General features: G+C 43.0%; 1 protein-coding gene across 2 annotated transcripts in view; it reads left to right on the forward strand.

Moving 5' to 3' along the window:
• Window positions 1-22,889, forward strand: part of DOCK1 (dedicator of cytokinesis 1) — a 565,813-nt gene that overhangs the window by 128,218 nt on the left and 414,706 nt on the right. For both annotated transcript variants that reach the window (XM_019035115.4, XM_019035114.4), the window contains exons 17-21: window positions 1,844-1,947; window positions 2,331-2,514; window positions 7,905-8,002; window positions 12,923-13,012; window positions 13,362-13,462. In XM_019035115.4, the coding sequence (XP_018890660.2) occupies window positions 1,844-1,947; window positions 2,331-2,514; window positions 7,905-8,002; window positions 12,923-13,012; window positions 13,362-13,462 (577 nt within the window). The remainder of the gene's footprint in view (window positions 1-1,843; window positions 1,948-2,330; window positions 2,515-7,904; window positions 8,003-12,922; window positions 13,013-13,361; window positions 13,463-22,889) is intronic.

Here is a 22,889-nt window from a genome sequence, read left to right on the forward strand (position 1 = left end):
CTGACCATTATTGTCACACGTCCTTCTGAACCCTGGCTGTTTTCCTGGAGGCATGTCTTTTTTGTTGTCGTTGTTTCCAAGTCCACCCAAACTTAGGAGGAACTGTTCTGTTCTTTGCCATTTGAACATTGAAATATCTTATGTGCTCTGGTGCCCTTTTACAGAGTTATTTTTTTAGAATCCTAGGGTACATGTATTTTACTTCTGTTTCTTCCTGTGTTTTTTGGCTGGTTGATTATTCATGGAACCATTTAATTTGCCAGGATGTATTGAGCACAACCAGGAAGGCAAAGGTGATAAGCCATGTTGTCTTGGGTAGTGGGATCCGAGGGTAAATATTTTGAGCCGCGGACTCAAGGCGGGTGGATGTGTCATTCTCCCTCTCTGATCTCTGTCCTTTCATCTATAAAGAGAAAGCTCAGAATCTGTAATTGTAGAGATAGTTTCCAGCTCTGGTCCTCTCTTTCTGTGCTCTGCTGGGATTGCAACTTGAGGAATTTCTGGCAGATCCATTTCTTCAGTCCATGTTCCTCATCTGTCCTGGCTCATCAGTCCTTCCCCGCCTTTGGCCCTCGCTGTCTGTCACCAGCCACACTGGACTTCTGTCCCCAGATGTGCCACACTGGTCCTCGTGAGGGCCTCTGCGCTAGGTCCCCCTCTTCCTGCAGCATTGACATCTTGGCTTATGTGCTGTCCAGCTTCTCAGAGAGATGTCTTCTGACTAATAAATTGGATTGTCCCCGTTGTCACTGTGACCCCTTAAGAAACCACAATGTTTTGTTTTCTATATCATCTGAAAGCTCATTTGTTTGTTGACTGTCTCCCAAAGTGGCACAAATATGGATTGAGTACCTGTTGGGCACCAGGCTCTATTTCATGTACTAGGAAATGGCAGTAAAACAAAAGGTCACTTACATTCCAGGGTCTAGTGGATGAAACCAACAATAAATAGCAACAAGATCAACAAGATTCTCTATCAATCTATCTCTATCTCTGTCTCTGTCTCTGTCTCTATCTCTATCTCTATCTCTCTGTCACACACACACATAAACACACAACGTCTGGTAGTGATAAGAATTATCACGAAAACTAAATCAGGTGAGAGGAAAGAGGGTGATTGGGTGACTAATGGGCTATTTTAGACAAGATATGGTCACTTTGGAGGAGGTGACATTTTGGCAGAAACTTGAATGAAGTGAGTGAGCCCCACATGCAGATACCTGGGGGATGAACTTTCTCGCCAAAGGCAGCACAATTTCACATTGAAGTCGTTAGTCCATTGGTAATTCACGTGATGGATATTGCAAGGCAGGAATTGATTTTAGTTTTCTGTATTGACCCGCAGTTTCCTTGGTGGAATGGTCTGCCCCTTCCCAGCCTCTGTCGTTTACTGTGGCCTCTTGTTTCCAGGCCCTGTTGATTTCCGCTGGTCTGGGCGTCTTAGGTTGAAAGCACACAGTCTTTCTCATTGTCATTTTACAGTTACTCTCACTTTCTAGTGTTGCGGGCTTTCCTCTGCCTTCTTCAAGACCATGCTGCTCTTCTTGGCCCTTTATCCTGGAATCCGTTTTCACGTTCCAGGAAAAATCTCTTCTACAAGATTTTGATTAGAATGGCTTTGAATTTATAGATTAATTTGAGAACAACTGATCCCTTTATGCTAGGAGTCTTCTTACTTGTAAACGTGGTCCATTTTTCCATATATTTATTAGATTGGCTTTAATACCTGTTCGTATAATTTTGTAATTGTTTTCATAAAGGTAGCCTTTGTAGCTTCTTATAATGTTATTTTGTCATGATAATTGAAGGCAATCATCAATTTTTTTTGTTTTTTGTTTTACAGCTAAGGATAAATCTGAGAAAATATTTGCACTAGCATTTGTCAAGCTGATGAGATACGATGGTACCACCCTGCGAGATGGAGAGCACGATCTTATCGTCTATAAGGTATCTGGTTGCATTGGTGCAATATTGCTGCTATAGACAGTTTCAGTCTTTTCTGGGCTCCCTGACCTGGACTGACCTTCCCCATCATTGTGAGGAAGCTGCTATCTAGCTACATTTAATTATGCAAATGAACATTTCCGATGACCAGCCCTTTTGTTGTTCCTAATGGGAAAAGATGATATACAATATAACAATAGGTGCCATCTAAAAATGCCGTGAACATGAATTATGCTGCAGGAATAAGGGAAATTATTAAAATATGTATTTAATATGATACAAAGCAATTACGATGGTTACAAGGATTAGGGATAACAAAGGGTGGCAAAAATGGTGTGTTGCTGTTTGTGAATTGCCTTTGACATACGGCATGACTAAATCCACAGGCCGAAGCGAAGAAGCTGGAAGACGCAGCCACGTACTTGAGTCTGCCCTCCACGAAGGCAGAGTTGGAAGAAAAGGGCCACTCGGCCACCGGCAAGAGCATGCAGAGCCTTGGGAGCTGCACCATTAGCAAGGACTCCTTCCAGATCTCCACGCTTGTGTGCTCCACCAAACTGACTCAGAACGGTGCGTTCGAGAGGAGAAACACACTCACCCCAGGAGCTCTGCCCCAGTCCTGTCTTTTCCATGCTCCTTCCTGTGTGGAGGTGTGCTCCGTAGGTGCATGAACGTCACCCGTAAGGCATTCATTGCATCGGGCTGTGATGATTTATCAATGCATAGAAGGTGGCATTTGTTCATTTGTGGTAATTTAAAATTCACACTTCTACTCTGGTCTAAGGGTTATTCTTTTATTTATTTATTTATTTTTAAGACAAGGTCTCATTCTCACTCTGTTGTCCAGGCTGGAGTGCAGTGGTGTGATCTCAACTCACTCCAGCCTTGTCCTCCTAGGCTCAGGCGATCCTCCCACCTCAGCTTCCCATGTAGCTGGGACCACAGGTGTGCGGCATCACGCTTGGCTAATTTTATTTTTATTTTTTATAGAGATGAGGTCTCACTTTATTGCCCAGGCTATTCCCAAACTCCTGGGCTCAGGCAAACCTCCCGCCTCGGTCTCCCAGAGTGCTGGGATTACAGGCACGAGCCACTGTGCCCAGCTGTATTACTCTTAAAGGGAGATAAAGCAATGGATTTACTTCTTAAAATGATTTTTGGCCAAAGGAAGGTAGCGTGACATAAAGGAAAGTGCACAAGATTTGGAGTCAGACCAAAAACCCGGAATCGGACCATAGCCCTGTGTTAACCCTGGGGATGCCCTTGAACAAGTCTTCTGCACATTTCTGGGTCTTATCTTCCTTGTCTGTCGATACAGGAATAGTGCCTGCCTCAAAGGGCTTAGTGAGGGTCACATGAACAGTGAGCTGGGAGCTCACCTCCCTCTTTATGTCTTCCCCATTCTCAGCTACTCTCTGAGATAATTACCAGTTATCTTTATTTTTAAAAGCTGGTTTGGATGATACTTTCTAGCCCTACTCGTGTTGTGGGATAAGGCACCCCCTGCTGACTCCGACACCCCAAAGCTCAGCCCTAATGTGGCAGATCACTCATCCATCAGCTGGTGCCGTGCCCTTGTGCGGGGTTCGGCCGATGCTTTGAGTGCCTGCACCACCACTGCTTGCAGCCTCTCCAGTGACATTGCTGTCCAGCCAGGGGTACTTCTTATTCAGAGCACACTGATGTTGTTGCTGTCACTCCGTCTGGAAGAGGCAGAAATCCTACATTTAAAAATTGCATCTTCCAAATGCAGCCGTATCACAGCTGTGCAGAGTGACTTTATGCTCTCTTGAAACAGAGCTTGAAAATCCAATTTTTTCCTCTTAACTGCCCGATACGGATTTTGATTATTACTGTCTGTTGCTATCATGAATTGTGTCTCTGGGGGATTGTCCGTAAATCATGGCAGTAGTTTTGGATTTGCCCAAGGGACAGTCATCGTTTGGACTTTAATAGGATAAACACAGGACAAAAGTAAAGCCATTGTCTGGAAGTCAGGACATTGTAGTGGAGTGTGCACTGAGTGTGCTGTATGTTTGGGCATGCGAGCCCTGGGTCAAATGCTTTTGGATCTTTCCGTTTCTGCACTTTGCACTCTGTTGTTCTGGGCTACACTTTCCCACTGCTGGTCTGCTGAGTAAACTGCTTGGTGTGGGAGCAGTAAGTCTCTTAAGTGCCTTAAGCCTACTGGGGCACTTTTATATTCCATTTGCATGCATTTCTCGAACCATTTATGAAGGGTCCTAGCTTGTGGTTGTGTAGTGGTCTCCATGAGCATATGAAAAGCCTTACCTGGGTGTGGGATCTATGCAGCCGTGCAGTGGGGAAGGGAGAGAATGCACAGGGAGCCTGCTAGTGGCGTGCCCGAGGCATGTGCAGTGTATTAGTCCGTGTTCATGCTGCTGATAAAGACATACCTGAGACTGGGCAATTTACAAAAGAGAGAGGTTTAATGTACAGTTCCATGTGACTGGGGATGCCTCACAATTGTGGTGGAAGGCAAGGAGGAGCAAGTCACATCTTACGTGGATGGCCGCAGGCAGAGAGAGAGAGAAAGAGAGAGAGAGAGCTTGTGCAGGGGAACTTCTCTTTTTAAAACCATCAGATCTCATGAGTCTTATCACTGTCATGAGAACAGCACAGGAAAGACCTGCCCCCATGATTCAATTACCTCCCACCAGGTCCCTCCCACAACACGTGGGAATTCAAGATAAGATCTGGGTGTGGACACCGCCAAACCATATCATGTGGTCAGCAGTGCGGGGCTCAACTTGGGACTTGGTTATGGAAAGGATGCTCCCCTGTGACATGTTAGTCTCTGGATGTGGCCTTGATAGCTCCACTCACCTGACAGATGACAGCATCCAGAGCCTAATTTAACCCAAAGGTGACATCTCCAGGTGGGCCACACTTTAGCATTTCAGTAGGTGCCAGGTGTTGCAGTGCTCATGGTGCAGGAAGCCATCATCTCATAATTGGGTCATGTTCTGAAAGCATGCTCGGAAGTCGTTACTTAACTTGCTCATCTTTCCCCATTCAAAGCAATGCTCTGAGCTGCGGTTAGGTGATGAGGCCCATCCACAGAATCCTTCTTAAACCTTATGACCCTGGAGAAGGGGACTGTGGACCAGGACATCCCCCTGGGGGGTGGGGTCAGTGGCAATCCCTCCTTTCACCCTCAAGCTCCTTAAGTCTCACCAGCTGCAGAGTAATCCCCTCCCCAGACTGAGGGAGAGGGCACCCTGCTCTCAGCAGCAGCTGTTGCCAGGCAACAAGGAAATTCCGATGTGATGCCACTCACCAGGACTGATGGGAAGTCTGCCTTTCATTTCTCACCAGCCACGGTTCCCCTTCTTGGGATCGTGGCATGTCAGGTGTGTACAAGATGGAGCTGCCCCAAATGGCGTCTAAGCATCGACTCCCACATTCTCATTTGAGGGAATCATTTTTCTGAAACCATGATTTGTTCCTGCGAAGTTCCATTACTTAGGGAAACGCAGTGGCTGAATTATTCATTGAGGTTGGTATTAAACTTCTCTGTCCTCAGCATTATGCTAGATGCTGTGGGGGATATGAAAGAAGTATAAGATGTGATTCCTCTTCTCAATTAACTGACTATATAATTAGAAAGGAGTCATGAATATGGGCTGTGAGTCCCGGTAATAAGGGCCTGGGGTGGGACTCATCTGCCTTGGGCAGCCTCATGGGGGCTGGACAAGCCCTGTTTTCTTCCAGCACTCCCTTTGCTCCAAGGTGTTTTACTACTCATTAGCCCAATTGGACTTTGTCTCAAACTTACAATACAGCGTGCCACCAACTTTGAATGAAGGGGATCCAGATTATTACTGTCTATTAAGGAAATACTGGTAATTCTTGTGAGATGGAAATCTCCCTTAACCCTAGGACCAAGAGTGTGTCTGGGCAGGATGGAGCCTTTTCCATTACTTCACTTTCACTTAGAAATGAAGACATGTTGCCCAGGTGCAGTGGCTCACATCTGTAATCCCAGCACTTTGGGAGGCTGAGGCGTGAGGTTCACATGAGCCCGGGAGGTTAAGACCAGCCTGGGCAACATGGCGAGTCCCTATCTCTACTAAAAATTTGCTGTGCATGGTGGTGTGCACCTGTAGTCCCAGCAACTTGGGAGGCTGTAGTGGGAGGATTGCTTGAGCCTGGGAGTTAGAGGCTGCGTTGAGCTGTGGTTGTGCTCCTGCACCCCAGCCTGGATGACAGAGTGAGACCCTGTCTCAAAAATAAATAAATAAATAAATAAATAAATAAAAAAGAGTAGAGTGCTCAATTCGTCATCGTCTCCTGGGGTGACTGCTGCCATTTATGCTTTGGACTAGGCATTCTGCTAAGTGCTTTCTACACGTCATGTCAGTTAATTCTTACAACCACCTTGTGAATCAGGCAACACTGTACCCATGGTTCAGATGAGAACACTGAGGTGAAGTTACTTCTCCAGGCCAAGTGGTTGCTGCATGCTGGTGGTTAAGCCCACACTTGGGCGTCTTCCACGGGATCTTTGGGTGCTCCTTTTTTGTCTCCCTATTTTTAACTCTTCCCTTTGTCAGCTGTACTTGTTTTGGAGCTTATTGCCTGCATGCCTTTTGTACAATTTGATGCTGAAGTTATAATGGATGTCTGTATTTCCTGATTTTCTACCTATAGTCACAATTAGAGTTTGTTTTTTTTTTTCTTCTTCAGTATTAACTAGGGTTTTGTTTTTTGATTCTTTCTTTTATGGAGACAGTTTCTGTAGCTGAAGTTGGTTCATGAGCATAACGGTAAATTAGATGTACTTTGTTAATGGTATTTTTTCAAGTAATGGGATGTTAATATAACTTCAGGTGAAACTTGGGTAGGCATATGTACTTTCCTAGAGAGCTTTTGGATCCTGACTTCTTACCTTAAAGAATATCTTGGGCCAGGCATGGTGGCTCACACTTGTAATCCCAGCACTTTGGGAGGCTGAGGCAGGTGGATCACCTGAGATCAGGAGTTCGAGATCAGCCTGGCCAACATGGTGAAATCCTGTCTCCACTAAAACTACAAAAAAAATTAGCTGGGTGTGGTGGCGGGTGCCTGTAATCTTAGCTACTTCGGAGGCTGAGGCAGGAGAATCTCTTGAACCCAGGAGGCGGAGGTTGCAGTGAGCTGAGATTGCACCATTGCACTCCAGCCTGGACAGCAAGAGCGAAACTCCATCTCAAGAAAAAAAAAAAAAAAAAAAAAGAAAAAGAATATCTTGATGCCTTAAACAAAAACATTTCTGGACACTGTCTTCTTCCACACTGACTCTTTAAAAACCAGTATATTCATTCCTTGCTTTTTCTATATAAAATGCAACAAACAAAAACACAACCATAACAACCACAAACTTCTGTGGAAGCCCAGACATGGTGAGGGCCGGAAGCTCACTCAGTGCAGGTGTGAACCTCAGTGCAGGCGTGGTCTCAGTTGTCCAGAGCTACTGTAGCTGTGGGGACTCTTAACCTTGCAGTCTCAGTACTTTAATTTGTGTTAGTTATTTTATTTATATTATCTATAAAAAAAATAGCAGCTTGTTCTTGAGCAGGAGAAACAAACCATTTGGTATCCAGTGCCTGGGCAGCGCTTTCTGGGTGAGCAGGCCTCTTCAGGCCTTGTGGTGCTCTGAAACTGCCTTCCTGTAGAATGGAAAGACAAGTTCTTTTTTAGTTTCCCAAATGCACTTTTAAAGCTTCTACATGGAAATCATTTCGTGGTAAATGTCGTTGGGAATAATGAATTCAAGTGTACTAGGTGTTAAGTATGTTGCTACAAAGGAATGGAATATTTAGCAGGTGAATCTTTTAAAATAGGGTTGATTTCTCTGTTCACAAAATTTTATAGAGAACCTCACATAATGCATGATTAACAGAGACAGAACAGAGTTTCTTGCTTGTGAAGATCTGATTGTCATTTTCTGTTTCCAGTGGACCTTCTGGGGCTCTTGAAGTGGCGCTCCAACACCAGCCTGCTGCAGCAGAACTTGAGGCAGCTGATGAAAGTCGATGGTGGTGAAGTAGTGAAGGTAACATGGAGCCCAAAGGGACTTTTTGGGTCTTTTTTTTTTTTTTTTTTTTATGTATGTTAACAGAAGTAGGCAGTGACTTCAAAGGTAGTATAGGATTGTGGTTATACTCCCTTTAAAAAATGGTGACATACGGATCGGATGCGGTGGCTCACGCCTGTAATCTCAGCACTTTGGGAGGCCGAGGTGGGTGGATCACCTGAGGTCAGGAGTTCAAGACCACCCTGACCAACATGGAGAAACCCCGTCTCTACTAAAAATACAAAATTAGCCGGGTGTGGTGGCGCATGCCTGTTATCCCAGCTACTCAGGAGGCTGAGGCAGGAGAATTGCTTGAACCCAGGAGGCGGAGGTTGCAGTGAGTTGAGATCGCACCATTGCACTCCAGCCTGGGCAACAAGAGCAAAACTCCGTCTCAAAAAAAACAAAACAAAAAAATAGTGACATACACCTCTAGGTGCACAGAGTGCTTCTTGGCTTCTGGTTTGGGGGGACTCTCTGGGTTAGCCGTGAAGGGGACTGGCTTTGCAATCAACCTCGTCGTGGGTTCTGTGTCCTCTTCCCATAGGTTCTCACTACAGGACTCACAACAGTTCAGTGACCTCTTTAAGCCTCTCTTTCCCCTGCCATGAGAAGTGGGGTAACAGTAGTGCCTTCTGCAGGGTCGTTGTGGAGCCTCAGGTCTTTTTACTGTTGTCATGATCCTTGTTACTGCCATCAGCATTCGTACTAGCCCTGGCTTATGACTCCCTGAGATCCTCTTTAAGTGACCAGGAGAGGTCTGTGGTGTGGTAGAAAGATCACGACACTTAGAGGCTTGTCTGGGCCGTTTTCTTCCCATGGGACGCTCTGTAGCAGTGTCGCGTATAATTATTTATTCAGACCCTTGTAGCCTCAGCATCTTTATCTATGAGATAGGGCAGTCAGATTACATGGCCTGAGGTCCCTGGGAGCACTTAGCTTCTGGAATTCTTTATTCTGTAATTGTTTGTGGTTCTGATATTTTCTGCAGTATTAGGCTCTTCTCTGCTCTCAGATACCCCACAATTTGCTGGGGCAACTTTTCCTTGTACGTGAGGAAGCGAATTTCCATTTTTAGTCGATTCTGTTTTTGGCTATGGGACGATAAGGGGGTCACTGGTGTGTGGCGTTCTATAAGCATAGAGTCTCCAGCAAGGTCTGTGTGTTGCTGCCTCAGTTCCTCACTCTCTAGGAGAGGTGATTGCAGAAAGAGACAACCTTATCTCTGTAAAAATTAATTACTTAAAACGGCCTTAATTAACCAGCAGTGTGCTTCACTTCAGTATCAATTAATTCGGTCGCACCAGTTTCCGGAATATATAACCCTTCAGACATATACTCACTAATCTTAAAATTTTAATCATCTTCTCAGTCCTGGTCTTCTCCCAATGGCTTGGACAATGTTAATTGCATTTTAAACTTCCCCGTGTTCTGTAAATTCCCTAATTCAGATGGAAACTAGGTGAATACATGAACGTAGTTGAGAAGAATCCAGTTAATGAAATTTTGTCCTCTTTCATTTTGACGTCCCCGTATCATATTAGGAATGAGTTGTATTTCTGTCGACCAGTTGCCACAGTTACCTGGAAGAATGTAGAATGATCTTGTCCCGTCATTCTCCCCCATTCCCCTCATCTCATAGATTCTCACATTTGATTATTCATCCCTAGACGTGGCCTTTACACCTTTCCCTTCTTCCTGCGCGTGCTGGTACCACGCAAGCCTGGGTGACCTGTCCAGCCCTTACCTACCTTGCCTAACTTTGTGCTTTTTCTCTGCTGGCGTGTCTGACATGCGCCGTGAGCCTAGAGAGTGGAACTGGCTTGAGGCCACGGGGCTGTTAATGGCCAGCCAGGACTTGAGGAATTCCTGCCTGCACGGGGCTCCTTTTGCTGATAGGGATGCTGATAGATTGTGGGTTTGGTTCCATTTATTCAGGACCTCCCTTCTGAGTATTGATGACTGATAGCAGAGAGATGGCATTGCTTGGTAGATTGAGGAAGGTATTTGTGTATTTAGCAAAAGATACGCTGTCCCATTAGATGGAAAATGGAAATGGTGACTTTGGTCCCCTTGAACATGGTCTTAGAGAGAGGGTGGGGTGCCAGATGAAGCCCTTTCATGGCTCCGTGTGAAGGCCCTCCTTCAGGTGCTCGCCCCTGCCCCACTGCAGCTCCGCAGCCCAATACATGCAGCTCCATCTCCCTGTGGTTCTGTTTCTGTGCCACTGACCATGTCATGTGTCTGGGTGGGACCAGGTGGTCTACTTCAGGGACTTTGCATGAACCGTGACAGGCCAGGTCCTGCCACCTGGGAGCCTGTTGGCAGGGAAATATTCGGCTGTTAGCAGATGGCATCAAGTTTTGACCTTCGCAAAGAATCTACATTCTGAAAATGATGGGAAATGGTGCAAAAGTAACAAAGTGGTACAGATCCACATAGTTAGGAGTTGATTAATCCCCTGACATCCAGACCAGCATGCCTTTTGGTCAGGTTGGTTTTGTTTCCCACTGTTTACATGTGACATTTTCTGGTATAAAGTAAGTGGTGGCTGGCACAGCCAAGCATGGAGAGGATTTTACTCCTTAAAGGGTCTCTGATCTCATGCTGGGCATGCTGGGCGTCCTCTCTCCCAAAGGAAATGGGTGAGGCTCATGCCAGGCATGCTGGGCGTCCTCTCTCCCAAAGGAAACGGATGAGGCTCATGCTGGGCATGCTGGGCGTCCTCTCTCCCAAAGGAAACGGGTGAGGCTCATGCCGGGCATGCTGGACGTCCTCTCTCCCGAAGGAGGCGGGCGAGGCTCTTGCTGCTGCTGTGGTTCCACAGCACTCCTTTGCGAGCAGGAGTTTGTGGTTTGCTTCTTTAGTCTTGGGGCCATAGCAGTTTGAGATCTTCCGTGCCATCCTGAAGGCCCCCTGGGTGTCGCGAAGAGGCTGCACAGTCCAGGAGGAATATGAACCAAACGCCTGACCCAGCCTTTCCTCTGATGTCCTTGCTATGTGGTCACCTCACCCATTTCTTTTTATTTTTCTTTAAATTACAGTTTCATTGAGATATAATTCACATACCAAAAAATTCATCCTTTTACTCTGAAGTTTTTAGTGTCTTCACGGAGTTGTACAACTATTACCACTGTCTAATTTCAGAACACTTTCATCATCCCAGAAGAAACCACATAGCTATTAGTAGTCACTTTCTCCTCTCCCTGTAACCACTAATCTGCTTCCTGTCTCGATGGATTTACCTGTTCTGGATATTTTATGTAAATTGAATCATACGCCCTGTGGCCTTTTGTGTCTGGCTTCTCTCACTTAGTCTTGTGTCTTCAAGGTTTATTCGTGCTGTAGTGACTATCAGTGCTTCATGCCTTTTTTTGTTTTGAGATGAAGTTGTGCTCTTGTTGGCCAGGCTGGAGTGCAGTGGCGCAATCTCAGGATCTTGGCTCACCACAACCTCCACCTCCCAGGTTCAACTGATTCTCCTGCCTCAGCCTCCCGAGTAGTTGGGATTACAAGCGTGCGCCACCATGCCCGGCTAATTTTGTATTTTTAGTAGAGATGGGGGTTTCTCCATGTTGGTCAGGCTGGTCTTGAACTCCCGACCTCAGGTGATCCGGCCTCCTCAGCCTCCCAAAGTGCTGAGATTACAGATGTGAGCCACTGCGCCTGGCCTGCTTTTATGCCTTTTTATGGCCGATAACATTCCATCACATGGATAGACCGCAGATTGTCTTTCCATTCATTAGTTGACACACATTTGTATTGATTCTGCTTTTTTGGAGATGATGAATAATATTTGTGTACAAGTTATTTTGTGAACATATGTTTCCTTTCTTTTGGAGATATGGCCAGGAATGAAACTGTTGACTCATCTGGTAAATCTGTGTTTAAGTTTTTGAGGAATTGTCAAACTGTTTTTCATAGCAGTTGCACAATTGTACATTTCTACCAGCAGTGTACAAGGTCTCCAGTTTCTCTGCGTTCTTGCCCACTTCTTATTATTCATCTTAAGTTGTAGCCCGGATAGTGGGTGTGAAGTGATAGCTCATGATGGTTTCCCTTTGTATGTCCCTAATGAGTAATCATGATAGATGAGTACTTCGTCATGTTTATGGCCAGTATTTCATTGTGTGGCGTTCTGCCTCTCCTTGACCTTCTCTTCTAATACGGATCATCACTTCCAACACCGTGATCTTCAGTCCGTCTTACATTTCCTGCAGGGGAGGATGGGGTGGGACTTGAAGCTGACTTGTAGTGTGACATGCCTTTGAAGTCTCTTCCTAATTACATGTATGATGCTTTGTCCTTCTTTGCAGTAGTATTTATTTGGTAAATTTTAGTCAACTGTAACTGTAATTTCGACATTGTTGTTGAATAAAGTAAGCACCTTCTGGTCTCAAAACTGGGATACTGCTGTGTATTCCAGTTTCAGAATCACGATCCTCTTCCATGCCTGGGCACCCTGGTGGGTAGAAGGTCCTTCCCTCCACTCAGCTGGGTCCTGTCCCTGTGTGGCTTCTGCCCATTCACTAGCTGAAGTCCTGTACCCAGTGTGTAGAATGAGTGAGATGCATCTTCCCGGAGTTGCCCTTCAGCGCTTTGTCACCAGCCTTATGAAAACCGGAAAGAGGGTTGGAAAGGCCCCCTGGGGGAAGCAGTAGGCCCTCTCCTTGCTTTGACCCTCTCCATTTAACACTGGTGGCATTTCTTTGTTCTGAATTCACTCATCCAAAATTTTTGTCTTGTGTATCTGGTGGCTGAAAAGGATCCCAAATGGCTTTATAGGTAGTGCTGGGGGCAAGGTGGGTATTTGGAGTACTGCAGAGATAATAGTTATTCCAGTGTGTGGGGGGAGTCCGGTGGGTTCACATTGTCAACCAACCTTCTGTGTCTATGCAGTTTCTTCAGGACACGTTGGATGCCCTCTTCAACATCATGATGGAGAACTCAGAGAGTGAGACTTTTGACACGTTAGTCTTTGATGCTCTGGTAAGAGAGCTTTCCTTCTCATATGCTTGGATAACACAGCGTTCTTTCATGCTGCAGCGTCTGAGGCTGGAGTCGGGGGCTTTGTCACAGTGACCTTGAACGCATTTTCAGTTGTAAATCCAATCAGAGATAAATTGGGGTGGCAGATTTTTTTTCTCTTTTTTTTAAATGTAAAACTGTAGTTAGGCAAATGTCATTTCTAGGGTAAGAAGAGGTAAACTAGCCACCAACTTCTATCTGAAAATGTTATGGTTCATATCCTAACACAGGGGTGCAGATGGTTCTGATGAAGATTATAAAATGGCTTACATTATGTTGCTAATGAAAATATTATTGATTAATTTGACAGGTATTTATCATTGGACTGATTGCTGATAGAAAATTTCAGCATTTTAATCCTGTTTTGGAAACTTACATTAAGAAACACTTTAGTGCAACGTTAGCCTACACGTAAGTTCCTACTTTGTTTTAAAACCAATACTTCTTTTTTTGGTATTTGTGTTATTTAGAGTCTTTTTCATGTGCTTTTGTCTATGACTGTGTATTTACCCCTGCTCAAAACTCTGAGTTTACTGGGATAATTTTTAGTATCGTTTCCCTCTTAACATACCTAAAAACCTTGTTGAAAGAGATACGTGATAAATCATCGTAATATTCTGGAATAAATTCTTGTTCTCCCTCACACCTTCCATTTATCTTTGAAATCTTCACTTTATGTTCGATGAAACTGAGCTATGGATGCGGAGTGTCTGACACCGCGGCTTCCTCTCGAGCCTTTGATGAATGGATAAATGCATGTGTTCCCGTGTTAAGGAGATTGGTTGTTTAGTGTGAATTAGATGCAGTTTTGTACTTTGCAATGTATCTCCTTGCTCTTTAAAGAGCACCGTCCCTTTTCTTTGACAAGCTTCAGCTGTCACTGTCTTGGATTCCTTCTATCCACCCCTGTGCCCGTCTTGCCCCAGAGGTCTAGGAAGACACCAGAGGCTATGCATGGTGCCTGGGCCAGCTTAGCAGTGTGCCTGGTATTGAAGAGCAGAGCCCTGGAGTCTGGAGTCACGCTGCCTGGGCTTGATGTGCAGCTCTGTCCCTCACAAGCTCTGTGATCTTGGGCAAGTTGCTTAACCTCTCTGTACCTCAGCCTTCTTGTCTGTAATCAGAGCATGATTGTAGGCTTGTGTGGAGATTTTAATAAGTTATTACGTGCAGAGTGCTTGGACTAATCCCTGGCACTTAGAAAGCACTAAGCAATTATTGGGTTTCATTATTATTGGATTTATTATGATGACTTACCGGCTCTTTCATGGTGGAATTTATTGGCATTTATTCAGACTTTTTATTGTGTGAGTTACAGCAAAACATAAAGATTTACATAATTTCTTTAAGAACATCCCGCTTAGAATCAGTAGAAAGGATTTTTTTAGTGTGCGTAAATTTAGTTAAAACTCTCTTCTGTGTCTTCAACATACTTTGCAAAATACCTGTTTTTCCTCCCTGTGTGCAGTCATGAACTCAGGTCAGAGGACTCTGGCCTCCTGAAGCCAGCTGTTAATATACCCTGGTCCTGCGCCTGGATTCTTTCATGTCTGCCTCGTGTGCGTGTTTACTGTAAGGTGGTGGGTGGAGCTCCAGGAAGGCTAAGAGCTGTGAGGTCCTCAAGCCTGCGGAACAAGCTGTGATTAGTTCTTTGCACTTGCTTGCTAATAAATGTTTGTTTAAAACATTTTGTTCGCTGAGTGGAGATGCCCGCTGTGTGGGCATGTCGAGTAGTTCCTTACAGACCGTGGGGAGGGTGCATTGCAGGGCACTTTTCCTGGCTCTTGTGACCAAAACAGGAGCTTGTGGGGTTTGCGGAAGTGGCCTGCGGACTGCAGCAAACGTAGCACGGCCTCCACGTGTGCTCATTTTCAAAATTCTGCCTTTTGATTGAAATGTGGCCAAAGAGCTCTTCTCAGATTAGGCTCCGTGCCTTGAATTTCAGAAGATGAGAGGCATGAATCAGCTTACCACACCGCAGCCACATCTCTTCATTGGCGCCAGCCTTTCCATGCTGTGCTGTTGGGGAAGGAGTGATGCAGCCATTCTCATACGTGGAGAAAGAAAAATGGGAGATTTTGACAAGTTTCCTAATGAGACAAACAAAAAGTACCATTTTTTCTTTATGCTGTGATGGGACTGAGATAAGAATAGTATCCTCATGGCCAGGTGGAGTGGCTCACACCTGTAATCCCAGCACTTTGGAAGGCCGAGGCGGGTGGATCCCATGAGGCCAGGAGTTGGAGACCAGTCTGGCCAACATGGAGAAACCCCCATCTCTACTAAAAATGCAAAAATTAGCTGGGTGTGGTGGCATGTGCCTGTAGTCCCAGCTACTTGGGAGGCTGAGGCAGGAGAATCGCTTGAACCCAGGAGGCGGAGGTTGCAGTGAGCCGAGATCATGCCATTGCACTCCAGCCTGGGCTACAGATCAAGACTCCGTCTCAAGGAAAAAAAAAAAAAAAAGGATCCTGTCATTCAATCTGTGGAATCTGCTGAAAAAGAAATTTTTATTGTGGAAAATAAGTATTGTTAGCATGTTTTGGTAAACTGGCAACCTCACGTGGTTCCTCAGCAGCCTGAATTTGCATGTCTCCACCTTGAAATTCCAAAGGAGTCAGTGGCAATTGAGATAGCTCTGACCACATCATGGAAGGTCGCCTCTGCATTGGTGATATGCTTACAGTATTCTCTGGGCCAGGCGAAATTCCAGTAATATTATCCCAGAGTGTCCTTGTCCTCTTCTCCTCTAGAAGGCTTTGGTAGGTACAGGCTTACTTTAGACTCTTGTCCATGTGGCCTCTCTCATTTGGTAAATGTTGAGATCTTTAGCCCTTCTTCCCAACAACACCAAGAGAAGGAATGAAAGATTTTGGCAATGGGCAGTCCTCTTCCGCACCCCGAGCTGTGTCTGCGGCTCCCCTGCCTGGGTAGTTCATGGATGCTGGAGCCCCACTGGACTGACCAGCACTGGTACAAGTGAGAACGAAGGGAGGCATCGGCTTTGGGGGCTGCTCTTACATAAAACCAGCATGACTGGGCTCCTTTTTGTCCACCCTATGGAGCTGCTGCAGGCTCCTCACTGGCAACTGATGCTCCATCTGCTCCGCCCCCTCTAGCCAGTGCCAAGGGGTTGCTTTTTGTGCAGGTGTAAGATGGCCTGGCAGATTTATTTTTATTTATTTTCTTTTTGCTGTCTAATTCCAGGTTAAGATTCATTTGCTGGTTCTAGGTCCTTCTTTTATTTATTTTCTTTCTTTTTGCTGTCTAATTCCAGGTTAAGATACATTCGTTGGTTCTAAGTCCTTCTCTTTGCAAATCATTATTATTTTTATTTCTTTTTTTAATTGGTTCGAAGAATTCCCAAAATGTGTTCTATGGAATGTTTATTCCCTGGGATATTAATAGATGTAATAAGAGGTGTGTGGTCCATTAAGTTTGGGAAAATAAGTAAAACTGAGTGAAGCAGGCTTCATGCCAGGGTGTTGCATGCTCTCCTGTGCAGTGAGCACCACCCGCAGAGGCATATATGGCAAGGTGTGTTTTCCAGCCGATGGAGATGGACACCATAGCAGGAGGATCTGCAGACTTCGCCTCTTCAGAACAGCGAGCAGGAGTGTGACTCTGAGAGCGTCAGGGCTCCCTACTAGAGCTCTGGCACCTGATCAGTGTTAGAAATGGCTTCACATCCACTCAGTCTCCCAAAAAGCTTTTCAGGCCATGCATGGTGGCTCACACCTGTAATCCTTGCACTTTGGGAGGCCGAGGTGGGCGGATCATTTGAGGTCAGGAGTTCAATACCAGCCTGGCCAACATGGTGAAACCCCATCCCTACTAAAAAATAAAACCCAAAAAGTTAGCCTTGTGTGGTGGCAGGTGCCTGTAATCCCAGCTAATCAGAAGGCTGAGGTAGGAGAATCACTTGAACCTGGGAGGCAGAGGTTGCAGTGAGCAGAGATCACAGCACTGCACTCCAGCCTGGGCAGAGCGACACTACGTCTCAAAAAAAAAAAAAAAGATTTTCATTGTGATGTATTGGTAAAATAGGTACTCTTAGCTCATCCATAATTGCAGTGAAGGTTGCTCTTCTGAGTGTCTTATTCCATAACCTGAGTGAGCAGTCTGGCCTTTACTGGCTCACAACTGAACCAGAGATGCTGTCAGTTCCCCCAGCAGATTGCTTTTATGAACATAACAATCTTTCATGTGGCTTTTAAAAAGCCTCAGTGAATCTTGTTGAATGCGTAAGATGTTGGTGACTGGAGAAGTTTGGGTGGCGGATATTCTTCCTGGTGTCTTACTGGCTGCACGCATGGTGCTAGTTTTTGGAGAGTTGTAGTGCAGCTCAGTACATTAAAAAATGACCGTGTGTTGTTGTTAATTCAGTTGTTCTTTTATTATGTGTAAGCTATTGCTTGAGGGTCATCCTTATGAACAAGGATTATTATTTGATGAGTCAGTAATGGTTGAAAGTGTAGAAGTGTGGATAGAATTAAAAATGGCAGATCCTCACTACTGCCTCTATCATTTAAAAATAACACATGCTGAACGGATAAAAAATAGTAAAGAAATCTCACATTACTCAAATGTTATAGTGCAGACGATAAAAGTTCCCTTGTATGTAATGCTACATATTGGAGATATCTACTGTGCCAGCATTTATTTTCTATGTTTATATTAACATTGTTATTAAGATTATGACTAGTATGTCTGCATATTTTACAAAACAGCATTGTTATTTTTGCTTGCTTAAAATTTAAAAACTTAAAAATTGTTATAATTTGCATACAACAAAATGCTCATTTTAATTTTGTTTGGACAGTTTTTGTATACCCTTGGAACTACTGCCCAAAACAAGACATAAAACATTGCCATTCCCCACAAACATCCCTCTTGGCCTATCTGAGCCCATCCCACTCCCAGACAAGCAGCCACTCTCTGGTTTCTGTTAGGAATGTGTTTTGCCTGTTCTTAAACTTTACACCAGTGGGGTCATGCACTCTTTTTGTGTCTGGCTTCTTCCCTTCCACATAATTCTCCTGAGATTCATGCATGTTGCTTTGTGCATCATTAAATATTTGATTTTGCTCCTCTCTATTTCTGAGCAGTATTTTATTGTATGAATATTTCATGATTTGTTTAGCCATTTTCTTGTTGATGGATACATGAAGTGTTTCTAGTTTTTGGCTATTCCGAATAAGGCTGCGATGAATATTCTTGTCCAAGTCTTTGGTGAAGTTTGTTTTTGTTTCCCTTGGATAAGCACCTAGCGGTAGAATTGCCGGGCTAAAGGATACGTGTATAGTTTTCTTTGTAAGATATTGCCAGACAGTTCTCCAAAAGGGTTGTACCATATTGCATTCCCACCAGCAATCTGTGAATGTTCTTTTGCTCTGTATCCTCATCAACATTTAGTAGTGTCTTGTAGCTATTGTACTGGGGGCAAAATTATATCTCTTGGTGATTTTAATTTGCAGTTACTGGATAACTGATGATACTGAGTACCTGTTTATTTTTTTTTGATTTGCCATTTGTGAAATGTCTGTTCAAATCTTTTTATTTTATATTTTGTTGTCTGTTTCTTATTGATGTGTATGGTATGTGTGTGTATGTGTTTGTGTGTTTATACACATAAATATATGTTTTTTTTTATCAAACATGATTTTTGAACATTTTCTTCCTGCCTCTGTTTATCCCTTTTGTTAATGGTGTCTTTCGATGAGTAGAAATCTTTTATTTTGTTGAAGCCTAAATCATCATTTAAAAAAACAGATAGGGATTTTCATTTTGTGGCTAAACAATCTTTGCCTAGCCAAAGGTCTTAACAATGCCTGCATTGTCTAATGTCACAGCACTAGCCTCATGTGGCTATTTAAATAAAATTAAACTAAACAATTACTTCCACAGTTGTGCCAGGTGTGTTTCAAGTGCTGAGCCAGGTTGGACAGCTCAGAAACAGGTTTCCATCACTGTAGAAAGTTCTGTTGGGCACCACTGTTTCAGAAGCTTTATGCTTTATGCTTTTGACAGAATCCAACATCTGTTTATGATAAAACCTCTTGGCAAACTAGGAATAGATGGGAAGTTCCTTGATCTGATAAAGCTCATCTAAGAAAAGTCATAGCTAACCTTATACATAATGCTGGAACATGGAAAGCTTTTCTTGTAAGTTCAGGAACAAATGCGGATGTCTCTTCTTACTATATCTGTTTATTATTGTGCTGGAAGTAGTAAAGCAAGAAGAAATAAATGCGGGTATAACAATTGGAAAGAAAAACTGTATTTTCACGTTGATTTTGTATATAAAAAACCCTCCTGAATCTATTTTATAATTTATTTTAAAATAAAACAAACATAAAAGGAAACTTCAATTGTATATATACACATAATTGAGAGAGGGAATTAAAAGTACAGTAGAATTACAGTATGGTACAGTACAGTACACTTTATGGTATTATCAAAAAGTCATAGGCCGGGCATGGTGGCTCATGCCTGTAATCCCAACACTTTGGGAGGGAGGCCTAGGTGGGTGGATCAGTTGAGTTCAGGAGTTTGAGACCAGCCTGACCAACATGGTGAAACCCCATCTCTACTGAAAATACAAAAATTAGCCAAGCGTGGTGGTGGGCACCTGTAATCCCAGTTACTTGGGAGGCTGAGGCAGTAGAATCTCGTGAACTTGGGAGGGAGAGGTTGCAGTGAGCCAAGATCACACTACTGCATGCCAGCCTGAGCGACAGAGTGAGACTCTGTCTCAAAAATAAATAAATAAAATAATGAGGGATAAATTTACTGGTAGATGATTGAAAATTGCAAAATTTGCTAAGAGAAATATAAAAAGTAAATAATTTGATAATATATACCATGTTCATGTATTGAAAAATAAAATATTGCTTGAATGTTTATTTCAAATTATAGTCTGAACACAGTCTCAATGAAAATTCTATATGCTTTTGTGAAAAAAAATGGACTAATTTGAAAATTTATACTTTCAAAAAGTCTAAAATACCGAAATAATATTTTAGAAGATCAAAATTTCAAGATTTATTATTAAACATCAGTAACCAAGATAGTATGGTATTGGCATAAGGACAGACAAAAAGATCAGAAGGAGAGAATATAAAATACAGAACAGATTCACAATAGACCTTCGATTTTGTAACTGCTGTTTTCTTTTAACAGCATAATGACAAAACTGGCCTCTTTTTTTTTTTTACGATAGTGATGAGGGAGTGCCCACCTAGTGTATTGAACTGCTGTGCAGTATTTCATTGTAGGGATATATTACCATTTATTGAACCGGCTCTCAAAGGTTGGGCATTTGCATTGTTTATGTATTTTTACTAGTCAGATCATGCGGCAGTGAACATCTTTGATTCATTTGTAATTGTTTCTGTAGGACAGTTACTAGAGTTGGAATTCCTGGTGTCAAAGGATTTGAATATCCTTAATTATAATAGATATTTCCAATCTCCTTAATTATAATAGATATTTCCAAATATAACAGATATTTCCTTAATTATAATAGATATTTCTTAATTATAATAGATTTTCCAACTATTATATATAATAGATATTTCCAATAGATATTATAATACATATTGCCACTTTACCGTCTAAAAAATTTTATGCCCTGCCGGGTGCAGTGGCTCACGCCGGTAATCCCAGCACTTGGGGAGGCTGAGGCGGGTGGATCACGAGGTCAGGAGTTCGAGACCAGCCTGGCCAATATGGTGAAACCCTGTCTCTACTAAAAATACAAAACTTAGCTGGCCGTGGTGGTGTGCACCTGTAGCTGTGTGGGAGGCTGAGGCAGGAGAATCGCTGGAACCCGGGAGGTGGAGGTTTCAGTGAGCTGAGATCGTGCCACTGCACTCCAGCCTGGGCAACAGAGCAAGACTCTGTCTGAAAAAAAAAAAAAAAGTTTCATGCCCATTTATCCAACAGCAGTGTTATGATACCCCAAAGTTTGTCTGTACTAGGCAGAAATTTTATTTAATTTTCATGTGTTTATTAATGAAGTTGATTATTTCTAGATTTTAAAAAATTAACCTTCTCACATTCCCTAAAACTTTGAGTAGATCTATTATCATGTGAACTTTCTTGTTATTTGAATTACAGTAAAGTAAAAATAATTTAATACATTTCCCTTCATCTTTAGCAAGGAATTAAAAAAACCTATGAATTAAACACTGAAAATGTTTATGAAGCCGTGAATTAATATTAAGCTCCTAATATATAGTTTATTTATACCAACTGTCTATAATTACTTCTGTAGTAGGATGAAAAATTTACAAATAATTTTACTCAATTTTTGTGTATTCCAAAGTGTGTAAACTTTTTTATCATGGAAAAGATTTTAAATGTTTTCAATATTAGGATGTTACTTGATTTTAGATCCCAATTTATAAATAAACAGAGTATAGTAGTCATTATGTTTTTAAAACTAAATGTTTTTGGGGAATCTTATTAGGAAATGTCAATATTTTAAAATCTTCATGTGTCCATTGATAGTATTCTTACTATTCTTATATATTGTTTATACTCTTCTCTATAAGGATTTTTACAATATTATTAAAAATTTAAGACTGCTTCCTATTTGAAAGACCATTTGTAAATTTTAATTTTCGGTGTAAGAACTCTAGTTTTAGAAAATCAACTAAAGTGAATAAAAGTGTCTGAGATGCTTTCCAATAACAAATACTGTTTCATGCCTTTAAAAAAACTGTTGTAAAATACACGTAACATAAAATTCACCTAATCATTTTATTTTATTTTATTATTTTTTGAGACAAGGTTTCACTCTTGTCGTCCATGCTGGAGTGCAGTAGCGCGATCTTGGCTCACTGCAACCTCTGCTTCCTGGACTCAAGTGATTCTCTTGCCTCAGCCTCTCGAGTAGCTAGGACTACAGCCATATGCCATCCTACCCGGCTAATTTTTGTATTTTTTCTGGAGGCAGGGTTTCACTGTGTTGTCCAGGCTGGTCTCAAACTCCTGAGTTGAAGTGATTCACCTGCCTTGGCCTCCCAAAGTGCTGGGATTCCAGGTGTGAGCAAGAGCACCCGGCCCCTACCTAATACTTTTAAAGTGCAATGTTGAGAAAATCATCACCACTATCCATCAGAGAGTATTTTTGGTGTCATGCCTTTATGAAAAAAATTTTTGTGTCTCTGTTTGGCTGTAATGAAAATCTCTTCGATTTTATTGTTTAACCTTGGGGAAGCTAGTGTTCTACCTGTGGAAGTCCTGGTTTCCTCATCCATTAAATAGGATAATACGGCCTCATAGTGTTGCTGTGAAGGCTAAGTTAGATAATGCATTTCACAACGTCGACACTTAGAAAGGGCTTATTAAATGCTCAGCCTTTGCTCTCAGAGATATTTTATCAGGCGCATTTACTGATTAGAAAATGTTTTACAGGCCGGTGCGGTGGCTTACGCCTATAATCCTAACACTTTGGGAGGCCAAGGCTGTGGGGGGGGTGGATTGCCTGAGCTCAGGAGTTCGAGACCAGCCTGGGCAAATGGTGAGATCCTGTCTCTACTAAAATACAAAAAATTAGCTGGGCGAGGCGGCGTGTGCCTATAATTCCAACTACTTGGGAGGCGGAGGCAGGAGAATCACTTGAGCCTGGAAGGCAGAGGTTTCAGTGAGCCGAGATTGCACCACTGCACTCCATCCTGGGTGACAGGGTGAAACTGTCTCAAACAAAAAAAAAAAAGAGAAAGAAAACGTTTTACAGATATTCATATACTGATAGATGGAAACCAAATAAAAGTAACCTACTTATATATTTCCTTAGCAGTTAAGATTTGAGATATTGTCCTTTCCTGAGCTT

The sequence above is a fragment of the Gorilla gorilla genome, chromosome 8 (genome assembly GCF_029281585.2).
Source record: "Gorilla gorilla gorilla isolate KB3781 chromosome 8, NHGRI_mGorGor1-v2.1_pri, whole genome shotgun sequence".
In the NCBI taxonomy this organism is placed as follows: domain Eukaryota; kingdom Metazoa; phylum Chordata; class Mammalia; order Primates; family Hominidae; genus Gorilla; species Gorilla gorilla.